This window comes from Bicyclus anynana, chromosome 5, assembly GCF_947172395.1.
Source record: "Bicyclus anynana chromosome 5, ilBicAnyn1.1, whole genome shotgun sequence".
NCBI classification, from domain to species: Eukaryota; Metazoa; Arthropoda; class Insecta; order Lepidoptera; family Nymphalidae; genus Bicyclus; species Bicyclus anynana.
Genome location: NC_069087.1, coordinates 13659062 through 13676712, shown reverse-complemented (window position 1 = coordinate 13676712; position 17651 = coordinate 13659062). Strand labels below are relative to the sequence as shown.

The following is a 17651-nucleotide window of genomic DNA, read 5'->3' as shown; positions in this document are numbered from 1 at the left end:
ACTTTAATAAGTATTATAAATTATTTTAATCACAATAGACTTTTATTTACAAATCTTACCAATTTAATATAAAATACTAATTTAAAAAAAGAAACATATCACTCTGCAATCATTGGTCACTTTCTCTCACATATTTACAGTTTTGCACTTCCTGGTTTACAAGTCCAAATGTTCTAAGTTAATGTTAGTTTAACAAAGTGTCTGCAGGTCTGTAATTCCCACAGCTCGGTAAAGCATCAATAACTAATTTAGGTATTGATATAGGAACACTAATGAGAATTGCAACAGGTAGTAAGGTGGAACATGATCTGCATTCTAATAGCCAGCTTCCTCCAAAGATTGGTGTATACCTCACAATAGTAATACCTTTGTTTGGTACAAACACTGTGTCTTTGATTGGAGGATTCTTGTCGTTCCTGAAATGAAAAATATGGACATTTTAATTTAAAACTTTATCTGCGTTTGTAAAATATTTACGAAACAAATTACACTTCCATTAACGAGTGAGTTTCTAAAATGGATTTGCAATAAGTACAAATAATCTTGTAGTACAATTATTAACAACTAGCTGACTCCGCGAAGTTTCACCCGCGTGGTTACCGTTCCCGTAGGAATACGGGGATAATATATAGCCTATAGCCTTCCTCGATAAATGGGCCGTCTAACACTGAAAGAATTTTTCAAATCGGACCAGTAGTTCCTGAGATTAGCGCGTTCAATCAAACAAATTTCTGTCACAAAAAGTTAGTATAGATAACTTTTTGTGACAGAGCTTTGACTGCACCATTATACAACAAATCGTAATGATTTTTAGTTTCTACAGTCATCTAACATGATTATTTCAACGAAATTACGTAAATACTAACTTTTTGTTAGAATACCGTTACAATCGGCTACTACCACGACTATACTAATTTCACTTTACGTAAAATGACGATAAATAGGTCATTAGTAAAACAGAAAATACGATGTAGTGACTGATTGTTTGAATGGTACACCAAGTTACATAATAACCCTGCTGAACACAACAATGTTGATTAACGGCCGTTTTCAATAACCCTACCTACCCAAGATTACGGATAGATAGCTATCCTCGATTATCAGTAACAGTCAAACTATCTATGAATAGTCAAATTATCTGTTAGTAGATTATTGCAAAGCAGATAAGAACAGAAAGATAGATTTTATTAACTTTAGTAAGCGAAATGGCGGATAGATAGGTTGTTGAAAACGGCCGTATACCGACAAATCAGGCTTAACACAAATCAGCTACGTCTTAGATCGATAGAAAGGCACTTTGTAAAATTTTGAAAAGTTGCTCTATGTTTAGAGGCTATGATTTTCCACTTACCATCAGGTGTGCCATCTCCTTGGTCAACTATTAATATAAAAACATAAATGTAAATATACCTTGTTATACTGTCGTCTTTGAGTAGTTTGTCGATATCTGCTTTAGATATTGGTGTACTGGAGGGATTTTGCCACGTTGCTATAACCTCCATCTTTTTACCATGCATGTGGAATGTGTATGAGTCATTCGTATTGAAACCTGGAAATAATATTATGACAAAGTTACAATTACTTATGTTGACTTGAATTATATTATATGTCACACACTACAAAAGGAAATATTTTTGTAGAGCCAAATCCGGCGTATTTAAGGCAGCAAGAAATTCAATATAAATACGCTGTAGATTTACAAGAATATGTTTACAGATATATTACACTAGCTGACGCCGCGCGGTTTCACCCGCGTGGTTCCTGTTCCCGTAGGAATACGGGGATAATATATAGCCTATAGCCTTCCTCGATAAATGGGCTATCTAACACTGAAAGAATTTTTAAATAGGACCAGTAGTTCCTGAGATTAGCGCGTTCAATCAAACAAACAAACAAACAAACAAACTTTTCAGCTTTATAATATTAGTATAGATGTACAATATTGTCACATATAAACTCTTAAGTTATTTTATACTTACCTTCATTGGCTAAAACGAGTTCTATCACTTCATTGGTTTGCAATTTCAGTATTTGTAAACATTGTGGTTCCTTATGTTCATCTTCTTTACCAATATCACACATAATGGAAGGCGGTACATCACGAGGCTTTAATAAATATGGTGTATTGGGGTACAGGAAGTTCTTGCCATTGATCTGGAGAACTTTTTCCTCTGACGCTGAAAGCAAATTTAACTAATTTAGTTACAGCATTAAAGCGCTATTCCATAGATGAGAGAAACGCAATTAATCGTTTCTACGACAGAACAGACATCGCTAAAAGCTAACGCTTTGCACTTCTTATATCTGTGGTTTCTACTACAATCATCTAATCTTGACGGCCAAGTATTTTATTAACGATCAGTATTTTAGAAATAAAATAGCAATTATGTATTACTACAATGCTATTTATTTTCTTTATCGATAAGGTACTCAGTACAAGCATTTTATGTCAAATTACTTTTACATACACACACTCGGTGCACGTCCTGAGAGGAAAACATTTGTTCCAAAAAATATATATTAAAGGTCGCATTTATCTCTGTAGGTACGTACCAAAGTTAATTGAAATTAATTCGCTTAACTATATTAGTATGGCTAATACAACGAATTATATGTTAACGCTAAATTATTGCATTGCAGATAAAAACAAAATTAAAGAAATGTGTAACTCAAAAAAAGAACTAAGACTATCCGTAGAGTCATGTTGTAAAACGTGAAATCTGTAATAATGCGTATAAATTAAAGGAAAATTACAGACGATACCTCATTCTACACAAAATAGAAAAGCTATTTTCAGTTTTATAATCTAAAAACAAATGCAAAAATACAGACTCAGCTTTCTCAGAATATTATTCCGCGTCATAAGAAGTATCGATTATAATTTTCCTTCCATTCTAACGAATATTCGCAGGTTCGGCTGTTCTCAACTAGACATTTTTTTTCATTCTTTACTGATTAGTCCTGATGGTAAGTGATGATGCAATCTAACATGGAAGCGGTCTTACTTATTAGGAGTAGGATGAAAACCCACACCCCTTTCGGTTTGTACACGATATCGCACCGGAACGCTAAATCGCTTGGCGGATTATTTATACAGATGAGTCAACTTACATAATACTGCAGGGAAAAACGGCTTCTTTGCCATAGCATCGCTGCGGTAGCTAAAATCAATATCTGCATCCTTGAACTTGGACGAATGTTTGTCTATACTCAAATATACGGACTTCTTGTTAGCAACATGAGACGCTTCTCGTAGAGAACGCAGTTGTTGGCCAAAGACTACAGTTTCATAGCTGGATTCAGTTTCCAAAGCCTAAAAATAAAATCAGGCGTTATTTTCATCATTATCAACCTATATTCGCCTCACTGCTGAGCACAAGACTCAGAATGAAAGAGGTTAGGCCAACAGTCCACCACGCTGGCCCATTGCGGATTGGCAGACTTCATATGCAAAGAGAATTAAGAAAATGCTCTGGTATACTGGTTTCCTTACGATGTTTTTCCTTCACTGTTTGAGACACGTGAATGCACACTTCTGAAAAGTTGGAGGTGCATGCCCCGGACACGATTCGAACCCACACCCTCCGGAATTGGAAGCATCCACTGGGCTGTCACAAGCGTTATTTGCTTCTTTATAAATAACGATTATTATATTTAATTTGCTATTATAACAGCAAATCCACGCTACAACGACACGCAGATACAAAAGAAAATCCTCTACGTTTCTCTCCAAAATCCGGGCGTCCTCCAGAGATTTTGACTTCACAACATTCCATGAATATAAAGAACAGAATATATTCCATAGACTACATATAAATAATATCAAAAAAATTAAACTAGCTATAGTTAAAGCGCATCGTTGTTCGAGCCCCAACCAGGAGGACCGACGACATCAAGCGAGTCGCAGGGAGTCGCTAGATACAGGTTATTCTTGGCTCAGGCTTGTGTTGTTTGGAGGTCCCTACAAAGGCATGTCATGTCCTGCAGAGAACATCCATCGGCTGATGTGATGGTGATGCATTAGTTAAAATAGGAAGACATAAATTACACTCTATATAACGCCACTGGAATAATGTTTATTTACTTATGTAATTAGTATTTTACTTTATTTTCTGTTACCGTTTGCATAATATTAAGATACGATTATTAAATAAAACGAAAGGACACTCATTACGATATCTCGAAAACCGCTAGACGTACAACGTTGAAATTTAGCAGGTAGGTAGCTTACAGAGCTTGACAAATTCGTTTGTAACATTCCCGATGGTCTGCGCGGGTCGGGATTCCGGGAGGGGGGTAGCGATGTCCCACGCGCACGTCTTCACACCCGCACAGTCATTTCCCCCGGCCCCCGCATATCATAGGAGTATCATCAACGAACTTGCCAAGTTATAGTTAGTAAACGTCTGTTAAGAACGGATTTTGTGAGAGAGCCGAAGCCGCGGTTGTCCGCTAGTTATCTATAAAAGTACGAGTATGAAACGGATTTAACCCTTATAAGTTATCACAAATATTAACTGACCGGCCCTTGTTCCAACATGTTGGTGTAATTGAAACCGGAGTATAGAAGCATGGCGTGTGCACTCAGTCCATCACAAACTCCTTCGCCGGAGACTCGAACCCAGTACCCTCCACTTTCTTGATCCGTTCTAACCACCACGTCCATACGTTCACCTGAAAATTGATAAATTATTTATTAGATTTAATGCGGTGCCTATAATACGAACATACATAACACCATACTCAACTTACTAAAATGTAGGTTTAGATTAAAATAATTATAAGTTACTAGTGCGGGGTCGCCATTCCAGCACTTTGGGACCCCAACGTCCATCGGCTCTTCGAACTATGTGCCCCGCCCATTGCCACTTCAGCTTCGCAACTCGTTGAGCTATGTCGGTGACTTTGGTTCTTCTGCGGATCTCCTCATTTCTGATTCGATCACGCAGAGATACTCCTAACATAGCTCGTTCCATCGCCCGCTGTGTGACTCTAAGCCTTCTTATGAGGCCCATAGTTAGCGACCAAGTCTCGGAACCATAGGTCATCACTGGCAACACGCACTGTTCGAAGACTTTTGTCTTCAGGCACTGAGGAATTTCGGACGAAAAGATGTCGCGAAGCTTCCCGAATGCAGCCCAGCCGAGTTGGATTCGACGGTTCACCTCTTTCTCGAAATTGGACCTACCTAACTGGATCATATGTCCTAGGTATATGTATTCGTCTACAATTTCGAGTGCAGCGTTCTCAACTATAACTGGGTGGAGCGATACATGAGCATTACACATTATTTTTGTTTTGCCCATGTTCATTTTCAGGCCCACCTGTTGAGAAACGCTGCTGAGGTCATTGAGCATGGTACTAAGGTCATCCAGAGTCTGTGCCATGATGACTACATCATCCGCGAACCGCAGTTGAGTGATGTACTCGCCATTGATGTTGATGCCAAGTCCGCTCCAGTCCAGAAGCTTAAAGACGTCTTCCAGTGCGGCGGTAAATAGCTTCGGAGAGATCACATCTCCCTGACGCACTCCTCGCTGCAACTGGATTGGCCTCGTAGTCTGATCCTGAATACGGACTGACATAGTGGCGTTTTCGTACAAGCACTTCAACGCTTGGATATACCTGTAATCAATTCGGCATCTCTGCAATGACCTTAGCACAGCCCAGGTTTCCACCGAATCGAAGGCTTTCTCATAGTCCACAAAAGCTAAGCAAAGTGGCTGGTTATACTCGTGAGTCTTCTGTATAACCTGCCGCAGCGTATGGATGTGGTCTATGGTACTAAAGCCTTTTCGGAAACCGGCTTGTTCGGGAGGCTGGAAGTCGTCAAACCTATTAGCGAGACGATTCGTAATGACTCTCGAGAACAATTTGTAAACATGGCTTAGCAGCGAGATGGGTCTGTAATTCTTCAGCAAGGTGTTGTCACCTTTTTTGAAGAACAGAACCACCACGCTCCTATGCCACGCCTCAGGCGTCGTGCCCTCGTGAATGACGGAATTGAACAATCGCTGAAGGACTTTAAGTATCGGTTTTCCACCCGCTTTCAGGAGTTCTGCTGTGATTCCGTCCTCACCTGGCGCCTTATTGTTCTTCAGGTGTTTGAGAGCCACACTAATCTCGTATAGGCTGACGTCCGGGATATCTTCGGTATAGTGTCGGGTCAACTTGGCTCTGGGGTCTTTAGCCAAATTGGCAACAGGCTGCTGAGTAGTCGTGTATAGCTGTCCATAGAACTTCTCGACCTCACTTAATAACTCGGGCTTGGAAGAAATTAGATTACCGTGTTCGGTCTTCAAACGCGTCAGCTGCCTCTGTCCAATAGACAGATCTCTGGCGAAAACTTTCGAGCCTCGATTATTTTCAATCGCATTTTTAATACGCTCGGTATTGAAATTTCGCAAGTCGCTGGTTTGCGACTTAGAGATCTGTCTACTGATTTGTCGGTATTTTGACGCATCTGCTGAAGACTGTAATCTCATTTCTTGCCTCTCTTCCATGAGTTTAAGTGTTTGGTCCGAGAACTTTTTGGTTCTTTTCGCACGGTGGGTCTTATAGAACTTAGACCCAACGGAATGGACAGTTTCCACGAACCTGTTGTTCAGATCGTCTGCGTAAGCGCAGTGTTGGCCGACCCCCCACCAGGTGGACTGACGACATCAAGCGAGTCGCAGGGATTCGCTGGATGCAGGCGGCTCAGTATCGTGATGTTTGGAAGTCCCTACAAAAGGCCTATGTCCTGCAGTGGACGTCCATCGGCTGATATGATGATGATGATGATGAATTATAAGTACGTATTTATAAACAATACGTATCACACTATTATATAGTTAGTGTGTTTGTAAGATTGCTGGAAATTTGAATAGAATTCTCGCGGGATTTGTGAAAACTGAATTCGACGTGGGTGAAGTCGCGGGCGTCCGTATTAACATAAATATAATAATGTTCTAATCATTATCAACATTATTATCAGTCGATGGACGTCCACTGATGGGCATATATCTTCACTGTATTGTATTCGTAAGGTGTTCAAACAACACGAATTTAAAGCCGCCTGTATCCAACTACACCCTGTAATACGCTTGATGTCATCAGCCCACCCAAAGTAGGTTCGACCAACACTGCACTCTCTGGTGCGGTTTCCCCAATCCAGCACTTTGTCCAACGTCCATCGGATCTACGAAATATTAATACCATCACTTCACCTTCGAAACTCGTTGAACTATGTTGGTGACGTTGGTTTTTTAGGTCAATAAGCTTGCGTTTGACTAAAATCATGCCTGTTGGAAAGCAATGATGAGGTCTAGGAAGGAACGCGCTTGCTAGAAACTGTCTATTCACTCTTGCCTTGAATGTCTTCTGCGGATTTCCTCATTTCTGATTCGATCATGCAGAGACTCTGAGCATAGCTCGCTTAAAAATATGATAGGTGTCATTAAAGCATTATCGCATAACTTTGCGCTGAACGTAACTAATATTAGCTAATACTAAAATGATTATGACGACAAAAACAACATCGTTGTGAGAAATCTGCCGGCATTTCATCATATTAAATGAGAAAATAATAAAAACTTGTCACCGAGCAACAGAAAACAACTCCAAGTCAGTGTCTATAGCCATAGGTTCTTACATACATTAGATACTGAGATAAACAGAAATAAAGAACAACCTAGCAATCAATACATTGTCATATTATAAATTAAATTGAACAGTCTATGATTTCAAAATAACAGTGTTTTCTGAAGTGCTTAGTTGTATAAATGAAACTAAATCTCAAACAAAGTTTTTTAAATTCTTGTCTCTCTCTGTTTGTCCAGGCTTATCTCTGGAATGCCTGAACCGATGTTAGTGGAAGATAGGGAAGTTCACTAGTAGATAGTTTATGAGAAACAATGGACTACTTTATATAATTTATAGCTAGTTTAAATTAAAAAAGCGAACCATCAACTAAGATCTTCTTTACTTAACATCATAGACTACTATTTCGGGATACACTACGGTACGTACTTTCATTTACAATGCAAGGAAATTATTACAGACTAGCTGACGCCGTACGCTTTTAAATGCGTAGTTTCCGTTCCCGTAAGAACACGGGGATAATATAGAGCCTATAGCCTTCCTCAATAAATGGGCTATCTAACACTGAAAGAGTTTTTCTAATTGGACCCGCAGTTTCTGAGATTAGCGCGTTCAAACTTCAGCTTTTTAGGGTTCCGAACATACGTTATAGTTACTATATATAGATGTATATATAGTAACTATAACATATAGTATAGATGCGAAACACTAAATAATATTAAAATAGCCTTGAAATTTCAAGTGTGAAATGTTATTCATCCTATTTAACTTTCAATAATACAAAATACGTAATTTTCAAGCTTTATTACTTGGTTTTGTTAAGGTGTTAATTTATACCCTTTGTTGGTAACGTAATATTTTACAACGCGGAATGAAACAACAACGAAAATTTCACAATATACGAGTACCTTTTGTTCACTTTCATCACTTTAAAAGAAGTATTGGTAGGTCAATAAAATATATCAAATATACTATAAAATAGTAACATGATTCGATTAAAATGCCTTACTGATATAAGACGCTCTAAAAAGCTAATTATATAAACTGAAATTTTATAAAGAGAATAAATTACTATCAATACCAAATCTATGATTTCGTGCACGTAGATTCTTATTTCATAAAAAATGTATAACATAATATGCAACCTTAACTTCAATGATGAGTATAGATGCACAGGCGTGGAAAATTTATAGAAATTCATCGCTCAACATTTATAACTAGTTTTATTTTAAAACAAAAGATGGCTATCCAACTAGGTATAATTTCATTTATTTTATCAATATTCGTCAACTTTTAATGACTTTATTGATGCCTCACTAACTCCACGGTGCCAGACTTGCACCAAGAGTATCATTTTTTGGATTCCCGCCCGCTAGGCATTCTGTGACTAGTACCCACACAGTCATTTCCAAATAGTTGGAAAGGAATGTGAATATTGGCCATATTTAAAAGGTACGGAAAATATTATTTAAAAAAAAAAGTTAAAATTTGTTTAGCCTACCTACATAAAACTCTTAACTATCTACTCGTAAGGTGTCATCTCCATGGATACGAGAATCCCGAGAATAAAGCTGTAGTCTCGCTATGCTACCGAGTTATATACAAACTCTAAGTTACAATCTCTTCAAGGTAATATCGCGTGATGGTGAAATTATCTTTGTACAGTGGCAGTGGAAGATTATCCGATGATAGTAAAACGAAATCGTCGTGATTCTCTCTTTCGTGATATCGTATACAGCCAGACAGTAGCTTTCAGATATATATACAGGGTGCTCGGGAGTATTTCCCATAACTTCAAGGTGTTGACGAGTCCACTTTTAGGAGCCGAACTGCATAACTAATATTTTTTTAAATAAAAAATCAAAACTTTTATGTTTTCATACAAAGTAATTCAAATAATTCTGACTATCCATGTAACACACGCCTATATCTATCCTTGCATTTTGAAATACGTAAAACTTGGCTACGTGTGGCTACGTTATAATTATAAGGACGCCTATAAGGGGCATATTTCAAGATTATTATTATTTTAAACAAAAGAAATATTATTTACTCCGAAAATATTAATTTTAGAACACATCTTCTTTGAACATTTTTGATTAATTTTCAGTAAAGAATATAACCCCAGAGTTACGGAAAATACTCCCCAGCACCCTGTATATGACTAGCTGATGCCTGCGGTTTCACGCGCGTAGTTTCCGTTCCCGTGAGAATACGGGTCAAATTAAGATTCCAAGATTTTCTTACATACATAGTTACAAGTGAAGCTAATTTTATGCGTGTTAATAAAAACAAAGAAACAAAAAAAATGGTTTATGTAAATCTAAAAATTAAATTAAATAAAATAAAAATTGTTTTGTTTTAAGTGGCCATTATTAATATGAACTGCATAATTATATGGTGATTGTATGGTTTAAGTGTAACCACTTGACGCAGAGCAATCTCGCGTCCGGCAATTGCGTGAAAGTGAAATGAAAACAGTGAAACCGGTTCGAGACGACCTTAACTCTGAAATGGAACAGCCTTTCTCCTTTCTCTCGTTAATGTTGCCACTTTTAGGGTAATCACCTCTAATCTCGGGTAATTTAATTGCTATTAACGTTTAGATTTTTTTTGTTCAGGAATACAATAGGGAACTTAAGCTGACTAATACTAATAACTATACAAATCATGCCCTTGGCGTTCCCGTTTGAACTTTCGAAAAGAAAGTAGTATTTAAAAAAATAATTATTATAAGGTAAATATTAATTTATACAACATATTTATGTCTAACGTAAAGTTTAAAGGTCGACATTATTATCGCTGGACATACATTAAAAAAAAAACATAAATACAGCCGGACGTAGAACCTCCTCCTTTTTTGGAAGTCGGTTAAAAATATGTAGTGGAAGAAAGGTATGAATGAAATTTTCGAATTATATTGTTTGTTCCAATAATATTGGTAATATTAGTAAAAAAATATATTTGGTTTGTTCTTAATCCGGCTTGGCCTTATTCTCCAAAACAATTATATTTTCACGTGGTCCTTAACTTAAACCAATGATGTATTTTTGATGATTTTAGACGAAGTTACGGTCCGCTAGTACGTCAATGTTTAAAAAATAAATATACCAAATCTGCCTCTTTACATTTTACGGTCTTTAAATTAGTATCATTTGGTAACAGGTATACTTGGCCAATCAAGTTAAGGCGCCACTGCTTATGGGAGAGGGGATACGGTATCCCCTCTCCCATAAGCAGGGGCGCCTTACCTTGAGGTATCCCGGATACCTAACTTTAAGGTAGGTATTACGAGTACTTCTTTCATATACGACACAGGCTAACCTAGAGTAGGTGTCAAAGCACCCCTCAGATCTAAAAATATACACTTAGTTTTTGCGTAATAATATTGTAACTTTTCATTAAATATAAATACATAAATAAATGAAAACTGTAAAATATTTAAGACTACTGTAGGATTATATTCTGTGTAATTTGTAATTGTTAAATTTTCTGAAGACTGTTTAGTTTAGTTCGTAAATAATTATTATTGGTTTGTGTATTTTTTATAATAAATGTTTTTTAATTTTTTTTTCATATTGAGGGAGGCCTGGCCCTGAAGTTGATTGACCTCGAAAATAGAAAATCAAAATTCATTTATTTCAAGTAGGCTCAATTTATAAGCACTTTTGACACGTCAGTTGACTATTTGTAAAGATTCTACCACCGGTTCGGAAGGCAGGTTCTGCTAAGAAGATACCGGCAAGAAACTCAACAGTTACTCTTTTGAAATGAAAAAATAGGCTAAAGGTAATAGGTACCTGGATAGAGTCGAACTGCATCTGCGATGACAGGCTGCACTGGACTAGCGTCACTCGCTACGATGGTCATCGGATGGCGTTCCACGCTGATGAGCAAAGGGCATTCTAGCGCGATTGCGTTGATGAATCGCAACCGATATCCGTATCCTTGCATCACGAAGATCCTGTAACAATAGGGCAGTTGACTCATATCAAATTTAATATAAACAATATACTTAAATTTCGTGTAATTCCTACATGGAATAAGGGTCCGAAATATATATAGGTACCTATCAATAAAAGTTAAGGATTTCATAGAAAACTTTATTTAAAAATTATGAATTAGATCAATTTTCCCAAAGTTAAGGTTTAGTGTTAAGGTGACGTCAACAGTCAAAATAACAGTTATTATAAAAACAAAAAAAAACCCGACAGCTTAAACGTAATGAACTGAAAAGAGAAAAACAAGTACTACATCTAATATATAAAATTCTCGTGTCGCGGTGTTCGAACTTGAACTCCTCCGAAACGGCTCGACCGATTTTGATGAAATTTTTTGTGCATATTCAGTAGGTCTGAGAATCGGCCAACATCTATTTTTCAAACCCCTAAATCCTAGGATAGGGTAGTGGTAGGGTAGGGGTATGGTATAGGGATAGGGTAGGGGTAGGGTAGCGGTAGGGTAGGGGTAGGGTAGGGGTAGGGTAGGGGTAGGGTAGGGTAGGGGTAGGGTAGGGGTAGGGTAGGGGTAGGGTAGGGGTAGGGTAGGGTAGTGGTAGGGTAGGTTTATGGTATAGGGATAGGGTAGGGTAGGGGTAGAGTAGAGGTAGGGTAGTGGTAGGGTAGTTGTAGGGTAGGGTAGGGTAGGGGTAGAGTAGAGGTAGGGTAGGGGTAGGGGTAGGAGTATGGTAGTGTAAGGTAGGGATAGGGAAGAAGTGCAAATAAATAAATTAATAAGTCAAAGCGAAGCTTGAGCGAGTCCGCTAGTTATCTATATAAGGTACTAAATATATTCTTCATCTTGCCGCATGCGGTGACAAACATTAAGTATTATCAATATAGGCTATATTTGACCACCGCATTCCCACGGGAACGGTAATTATGCGGAAGAAACTGCGAATATTGCTAGAGTTTCTTGATACTCACATTCATACAACATACTTCTTTTTAATATTAGTGTACATATCACTTACTTGGTATCAGTTTCTTCCCCGTTCACCACAAGGTTATCCGGTCGAATTCGGCTTACGTCTTCTAGACGGCCAGTAAGAAGGTCGTCAAATTTCGCGCCAACAATCAACGTGTGATCTTCGCTTCTATCGTAATCGTATAGCGACGAATGAGGCTCTGAAGGCTGAGGTTGACCCACAACAAAGGATCCGTACACGCCATCGCTTTGATGAGCAACTGAAAAATATTAAACATTATAACTACTACGAGTACCTACTTCCGTAAAAACTAAAACCTTGCTCTTGAATCACTGTTTATTGCTGTTGTTGTGTACTTTAAAAAGTGCTAAGTGTACATATGGCTGGATCCAGTGACGTGCACTTCATAGATGCATAAATAGAATGCATACCCTACGATTCATTACGTACCTGTATTGGAGGTGGAATTTTCCATTTTGTACAATATGTATGTATAAAGCCTACCCTAGTTAAAATCCTTGTGCACGTCATTGGCATGATCCAACTTTGCTTTATATTATGTTAAGATAGGCTGGCACTTCGTTGCTATCATACGCAAACCTGATGTAGATAAAATGCAGGTTACTGTGAAACGCGCTCGCAAAGAAAGTGCCTAATTATTCTTGATTACAAGATATCACATTATATGTGATAGAGACAACAGAAGCTGGAAGAGCATTCTGTACCTTAGTGCTAAATCATTATCAGATGGTAACGATATTGACTATGATCGAAAGCCTAACGTGCTCTTAGAGGCACGGGGGCATTTCTTAGAAGAAAGACAAGCTCATTACTTCATGGCACGACCAAGGTATTGAACCTATCAGAAGCTACATAGGGGAGCCACTAGAACAATGAGGAAGTTAATGATAATTAATATATTTTAGCTTTATTTTGCCAGTGATGACCTACGGATACGAAACTTGGTCTTTATCTTAAAATCACTCAGCGGGCGATGGAGCGAACTATGATTGGAGTTTCTCTGATGAAATGAGGAGATCCGCAGACGAACCAAAGTCACTGACATAGATCAGCGAGTCGCGAAGCTGAAGTGGCAATGGGCAGGCTACATTGTTCAAAAGCCTATGGACGTTGGGGTCCCAAGGCGCTAGATTCTAGCGGCTCGAGACCGTTATACTTGGCGGTCCATGCAAGAGGCCTATGTCTAGCAGTGGACGTCCATCAGCTGATAATGATGATGATGAGCTTTATTTTATAGTTTTACTACGATTTTTTGTTTTTCCTAATACCGTCACCGTTTATTCAATAGCCTTTTTTATAGCAGTTCATCTACAATATAAATCTGTCCACGTCACAGAAGGCTTTGCTTCGCCGTTGTACGTGTTGAATTTGGCTTTAAATAGACATAGACGTCAGTCGGTGAACATATCTAGTTTCTAGTAAGCTAGAACAAAAAGCTTTCCCAACATTTCGTCCGCGAAATTCGGGTCACTAAATAGCATGATTTCACAGACTGTAAATTTCGAATTGTAAATAACTGTAATGAAACACTTTCAACAAATTTGGGCGGTCGTTTACACCACTTTACAAACCGCAAACATTTCTTTACCAATATAGTGTAATGCGCGAACAACAACAAACAAAAGTTTAAAAAACTGTTACCCTACTGCGAGTTAAACCGGTAAAATCGTGGTTTACAGGTTATTAACCAATTTCTCATATTATTATCATATATAAATCGATTAAAATCGACTATTAACAAATCGATTAGCTTTTCAAAATGGAATGGAAGAACTTACGTAAAAACAAACAGATAGATAGACTACAAACATCAAACTCAGGTAAAACATATACCAGACAGACAAATATTTATCATAGTACGTAAAAACAAACAGTAACATAGACTGCAAACGTCATGAATTTTTTGTCTTAGCTGTAGTCAGGTAAAACAATACCAGAGAGACAGATCTTTATCATAGTACGTAAAAACAAACAGATAGGTACATAGACTGTAAACATCATAACCTTTTTGGCTTTACCGTAGTCAGGTAAAACATATACCAGACAGACAGATCTTTAACATAATACGTAAACAGAAACAGATCCATAGACTGCAAATATCATAACCATATGGATTTGCCGTAGTCAGGTAAAACATATACCAGACAGACAGACCTTTATAGTACGTAAAAACAAACAGATACATAGACTGCAGACGTCATGAACTTTTTAGCTTTGCCGTGGTCAGGTAAAACAGAGTAAAACATATACCAGACAAACAGATCTATATATATACGTAAAAACAAACAGACATGTAGACTGCAAACGTCGTAATCTTTTTGGCTTTGCCGTAGTCGGCTAAAAAATATTGGCATAATAAGCTAGAATGTTCTTGTTACTTACCTGAATCTGCATGATAGAAGTAAGTCCCCGGAGAAGACGCTATAAACGCATATTCATATATAGATCCATATGCTATAGGACACTGTGTTATCATAGGAACACCATCCATAAAAGGAGTTCCTTTTTGTTCAACTCCATGCCAATGTACGGAGACATCTTGATTGGGAACCTTATTCTTTACTTTGACTATGACAATGTCGTGTAAACACACTTGGATAGGTGGTCCCGGTGTCAAGGTGTTTACAGTAAGTGTTGGCCTTCCGTTTTCTTCAATAAGTGGAGTAATTTCAAAATCATAAGTGCACCGGCGTGGCTTCACGTTGAATTTACAAGGTCGGCTGCATGATTTGTCTGAAATATGTTTGTGATTGAGTAACATGGTTTAGGTATATTTTACTGTTTCCACAGTAATTGAAGGTCTTGTTACACGATCTTTCTGGACTTTTGTTACAAATTCAACGATCGTTATCAATGTAATGCATTGAACTTTTTGTTACAAATTTAAAGTAGGTCTGAGTCATCAAAAACATATTTTCACTTACTTTCATTTCTCATCATCACAAGATTGAATCATCATGACTTTATGTATACAGCCACAAAAGCCATTAAAGTACTTAAAAATATATTTTTTTAAACGTTTATAAGAATAGGAATCTAAATAGTTAAACTATTGCTATTAATATAATTCTAAAACAGTTATAATATCAATAATCAGGTTTTCGGCAACTTAACCCTTATATTACTTAATAATATTGTTATTCAAATTTTGATCTTACTTAGTTTTGAAGTAAAGCTGCTGTGATAGATACACTAACTTGAAAAGGGTCCAAAAATTAAAATTTCTATTTGGTATTAATCTGAAATGCTAAATCGCTTAGTTGTAAGTGTTTTTGAATAACGACCTACTTACTAACCACACCTACGTCAAGTTAAATGTACGTATATAAATTCACCTGGGAATCGGTTAAAATAATACATACAGAACTGTGTCAGTAAATACTGCAGATTTTTTTATCACCAACACAGTTACCCATATGAATCACATCAAATAGTTCAAGGTCACTTACTAACTGTAGAAAAACTGAAATATAATATAACTTTATGATACGGTGATCACAAATAACTAAGTAACTAATACGACCTTATTAATATCTAAGTAATTAACACATAGTTAATTTTTTTTTTTAATATCAATAGGCACGTACCTGATCCTTTTGTTGTGTCAGCTAATATCATATTATTCTTAGTCGGCATAAAACTTTCCAAAGAAGCTTTTCCATTATAACTAAGATTAGCAATTATACACAAACTTAAAATTAACAACTTCATTTCTTCAACAATTTTGATCACTGAATATTATTATAAATAGTGTGCAAAAATTATCGGTACATCGATATTCTCAAACCGACGAATCGGATTATTCAAAATATAGATGTTAACAAAAATACAATCCGCTTGGAATGGTTTGTTGAGCAAAACTGGCTGTACAAGGCAAAGGCATTTTCACTGAGAATGCCAAGATGTGACACGACGATAAGATTGCTATACAAAACTCTACTTTAATACTATATCTTTAGAGACTGATTTTCCTTAACCTCATATCACATTTTCACAATTTAGTATATACTCGTATTAGTAACTTACTAAACTTCGCTAATCATAAGATCAAGATATACTTAAATATAATTTTATGGAACTTGAAATTGGAAATCATTTTCTTTAGTTATACACTTTACGTATGAAGAGAGATTTGAATAAATAACAATCATTTTTAGATTTGTAGAACCTGTTCTCTTTTGGCATATATATAGTTCTTGTTCTTCATATATATAGTTCTTGTTTGGCATATATTTAGTTGTGCCACAGGGCTATTATACTGGGCCCCAATATGTAGAATATTTATGGAATATTAAAATTAGATCTTGGTGAGGAAACATACCATGTAGAAATGGCGGACGATCTAGCACTGGTTGGTACTTACAGATATAACTGAAAATATACTAAATAAAATTAACAAATGGACAGTTCAGCTGAATTAAGCACCAATTAAACTGAAACAATTATGTTTAGTAACCGAGAACGACATAGGCCTAAAGCTAAGTCTTCTATTTTTTTTAAACCATGCAGCATAGGTAATATTTTATGTTATAATACCTGCTTCCTATTTCGATATTATAGGCACTTTACAACGCTCTACTTAGTACCCAACAAGTCTAACATCGTCCTATTTAGAAACTTTGCAACACCCTTCTATTACTTCATAGAAACCTAAGATGGTCCACTACGCTTGAAATACGCTTGATTTGGATATCAAAGCATAATGGAGTCATTTACTTACACTTAGCTATTAGCGAACCCACCTTAAACTGATATGCTGGTTGAGTATTCCTGAAGTTGTTCGTTTTTTGGGTTGCCTAAACGTACCCAAAGACGTTTAGGCAAACTAACAATTGTTTACTTAAGGTTAAGTTTCTTCTCATTCATTCCCAACTTCTCATGGCATTGGTCTGGATGCATAGCTTCAAAAACGGATGGACGATGGCGGGTGCTAGGAAGGCGACGCCACGCCGAAAACCTCAGTGTGATCGGCTATGTGGACCGGTGACATGAAACAGGTCGAGAATAGCCACGGGATGAAGTTAGTTCGAGAATGTAATGTTCGGAAATCGGAAATCCTTACAGGTGGCCTTTATTCAGCAATGGACGTCTATCGGCTGGTGATAAATGAAATAAATAATAA

General features: G+C 37.0%; 1 protein-coding gene across 1 annotated transcript; it reads right to left on the bottom strand.

The window, feature by feature from the left end:
* Positions 1-2: 2 nt before the first annotated feature.
* LOC112053114 (uncharacterized) lies at positions 3-16376 on the bottom strand. Its single transcript, XM_024092413.2, has 9 exons — positions 16117-16376; positions 14912-15262; positions 12554-12767; positions 11382-11545; positions 4523-4674; positions 3112-3313; positions 1980-2177; positions 1411-1549; positions 3-416 (listed from the first exon to the last, which is right to left on the bottom strand). Exons 1-9 carry the CDS (start codon positions 16238-16240, stop codon positions 185-187), a joined length of 1776 nt encoding a protein of 591 aa, XP_023948181.2. The 5' UTR covers positions 16241-16376; the 3' UTR covers positions 3-184.
* Between the last annotated feature and the right edge of the window lie 1275 nt (positions 16377-17651).

Excerpts from the sequence above, each read along its gene's own strand:
- LOC112053114 (XM_024092413.2), bottom strand. The coding sequence starts at position 16,240 with ATGAAGTTGTTAATTTTAAGTTTGTGTATAATTGCTAATCTTAGTTAT. Across the intron at positions 4,675-11,381 it reads TGCAGTTCGACTCTATCCAG|GTGAACGTATGGACGTGGTG; the intron begins GTACCTATTACC and ends ATCAATTTTCAG. Across the intron at positions 1,550-1,979 it reads ACTCGTTTTAGCCAATGAAG|GTTTCAATACGAATGACTCA; the intron begins GTAAGTATAAAA and ends TATTATTTCCAG.